The sequence below is a fragment of the Clupea harengus genome, chromosome 16 (assembly GCF_900700415.2).
Source record: "Clupea harengus chromosome 16, Ch_v2.0.2, whole genome shotgun sequence".
In the NCBI taxonomy this organism is placed as follows: Eukaryota; Metazoa; Chordata; class Actinopteri; order Clupeiformes; family Clupeidae; genus Clupea; species Clupea harengus.
Genome location: NC_045167.1, coordinates 24,195,577 through 24,198,076, shown reverse-complemented (window position 1 = coordinate 24,198,076; position 2,500 = coordinate 24,195,577). Strand labels below are relative to the sequence as shown.

At 44.8% G+C, this 2,500-nt stretch overlaps 1 protein-coding gene across 3 annotated transcripts in view; it reads left to right on the top strand.

The window, feature by feature from the left end:
- Positions 1 to 2,500, top strand: part of plxnb2a.1 (plexin b2a, tandem duplicate 1) — a 161,666-nt gene that overhangs the window by 120,156 nt on the left and 39,010 nt on the right. For all 3 annotated transcript variants that reach the window (XM_031583282.2, XM_031583284.2, XM_031583283.2), the window contains 2 exons: positions 139 to 250; positions 1,551 to 1,652. In XM_031583282.2, the coding sequence (XP_031439142.1) occupies positions 139 to 250; positions 1,551 to 1,652 (214 nt within the window). The remainder of the gene's footprint in view (positions 1 to 138; positions 251 to 1,550; positions 1,653 to 2,500) is intronic.

Below are 2,500 nucleotides of genomic sequence, written 5' to 3'. Positions count from 1 at the left end.
CTGTTTAGGAGTGGTCTGTGATTGGCTGCACTTGTTTAGGAGTGGTCTGTGATTGGTTTTAGTATTTGATGTAACATTGTCTCCTACCTTTTCATTTAGCTCCTGTCTCTGACTCCTCTCTGATTGGCTGTTCCTCAGGTGCATGGCGTGTGTGACCAGTCAGTGGGGTTGCCAGTGGAACACCATGGACCACACCTGCAGTGACAGCACTGACACTGATGGGGGCGCTCACGTCATCAAACACCAGCAGGTGAGAGTCTCTGTGAAGGACGGTCCTGGCTAGATGGAGTTGACAGACAATACTATAGAATAGAATAATTTCACTGACTCACTCTTCACACTGGCAATAAAGTGGAATAATGATTTAGTTTAATCAGACTGAAAAGAGCTTTCAATCTGAGCCCCCTGGCATCATCTGAATCAATCAGTAGCGCTACTTGCTGAATACATAGCTTTGCTGAAAACGAGTTTACTGGGTGGACAGAATATCCCACTAAGGAATGAATCCCGGAATGTTCCTTTGGCTTCAGAAAGAAGCTTTGCAGTGTTCTAAGAACTCCTGTGCAAGTATTCCCTTATCCTGGGTAAACAAAGCTGCATAGCAGCAAGAATCTGAACTGGGAGAGCAACCAAAAATTATATTTTTTCTTCCCTCTATAGCTGTGAAACTTTAAAATTTCATAGTTCTTTCTCCTGTCTGGGTTTGTTTTGTTATGTTTGGTGGATCGTTAGTCCCCCTTTTCACGCACTGCCAAGTTTCCATCCTCCCCCCTAAAGCAGGTAGTGCTGGCCTGGGTTTGAGTCTGACATTGATCTGGCCCTGATCTGGCTCTGATCTGGCCCTGATCTGGCCCTGATCTGGCCCTGATCTGGCTCTGATCTGACCCTGATCTGGCCCTGATCTGGCCCTAATCTGGCTCTGATCTGACCTTCGACGGGCAACTTGCAACTGAGCAAAGCAACTGGCATAGAGCACAGTCCGGCTAAAGCTAATTTCATAATTTAGCAAAATCATTTTGCTAATTCAGTACCACAAGCAAGACCCTAAGGGCAAACACCCGGGTGGGTCAGCGCAATGCTCCCTCACTCCACACGATGGCTTAAGTTCATACATGACGGACGGCTCAATGCTCCCACACTCCATACGATGGCTGACAGACTCTGCTCATTGCTCGTTGCTTTGCTCGTGTGCCCCTATATGCCCCCTATATGTGTCCTTATATGCCCCCTATGTGTCCTCCTGTGTGTCCTTATATGCCCCCTATATGTCCTTATGTGTCCTTATGTGTCCTATATGTGTCCTTATATGTGTCCTTATATGTGTCCTTATATGTGTCCTTATATGTCCTTATATGTGTCCTTATATGCCCCCTATGTGTCCTTATGTGCCCCCTCTGTGCCCCTATTAAAGCACTTTGAGCTGCATTCTTTTGCATGAAAGGGTGCTATATAAATTACATTTTATTATTATTATTATTATTATATGCCCATGTGCCCCCTATATGCCCCTATGTGCGCTCCTGTATGGGACTAATCAGTGTCGTCCACAGGGGGAGAGCTGCCCTCAGTTTGAGAACCCCCTGCCCCTGCTCATCCCCGTGGGCATCAAGACGCCCATCACCTTCACGGGCAAGAACCTGGACGTCTACAGGGTGAGACTGAGAACTACACTCACATCTCAACAACATGTCTCTCTCTATATGGTTTACTGATTTACTATATGGTATCTCAACACATTAAACACACTCTCATCTCAACACACTATTTGGCATGGGTCTTACTGGTGTTTACTAAAACACACTCTCATCTCAACACACTATTTGGCATGGGTCTAACTGGTGTTTACTGCAGGATACACACTCTCATCTCAACACACTCTCATCTCAACACACTAAACACACTCTCATCTCAACACACTCTCATCTCAACACATTAAACACACTCTCATCTGAACACACTCTCTTCTCAACACACTATTTGGCATGGGCCTTACTGGTGCTTACTGCAGGATAGGTTCTGTTAGGGCATGCCAGGTCACATGGTTAGAGACAGTAACTGTCCAATAGGCTAAAAGTCTAGGTGAGGTCATTTTGATAACCGTGCAAATTGTGGTAACCCAAATTTTTGTCTATGTGCTTTTAATTTCTAGTTTTTTTTTTTTTTATTATCATCTTTTGTGTTTTGGTTGGAACCTTCACCAGCTAAAAAGAGAACAAAGCTGGATGTTTACAGAGAAAAACAGGTCAGATAGTAGCAGCGCTTAACCAGACTCTCAGGTCAAACTGTCATGTGACAGGACTCTCAGTAGATGGCTCCTGCTGATCTCAGCCACAGATGGACAGATAAGCTGACATCTTTCAACTAGGAACAGACAGGTGCTTTTCTCTCCTTGTCATTGCAACTCTTACCTCCAAAAGAGACAAATACATCAACAACAACGACAACAACACCAACCTTGTGCCGCAAGTCATGTGGTGACGAATATCTCTCAGTTTGAAAT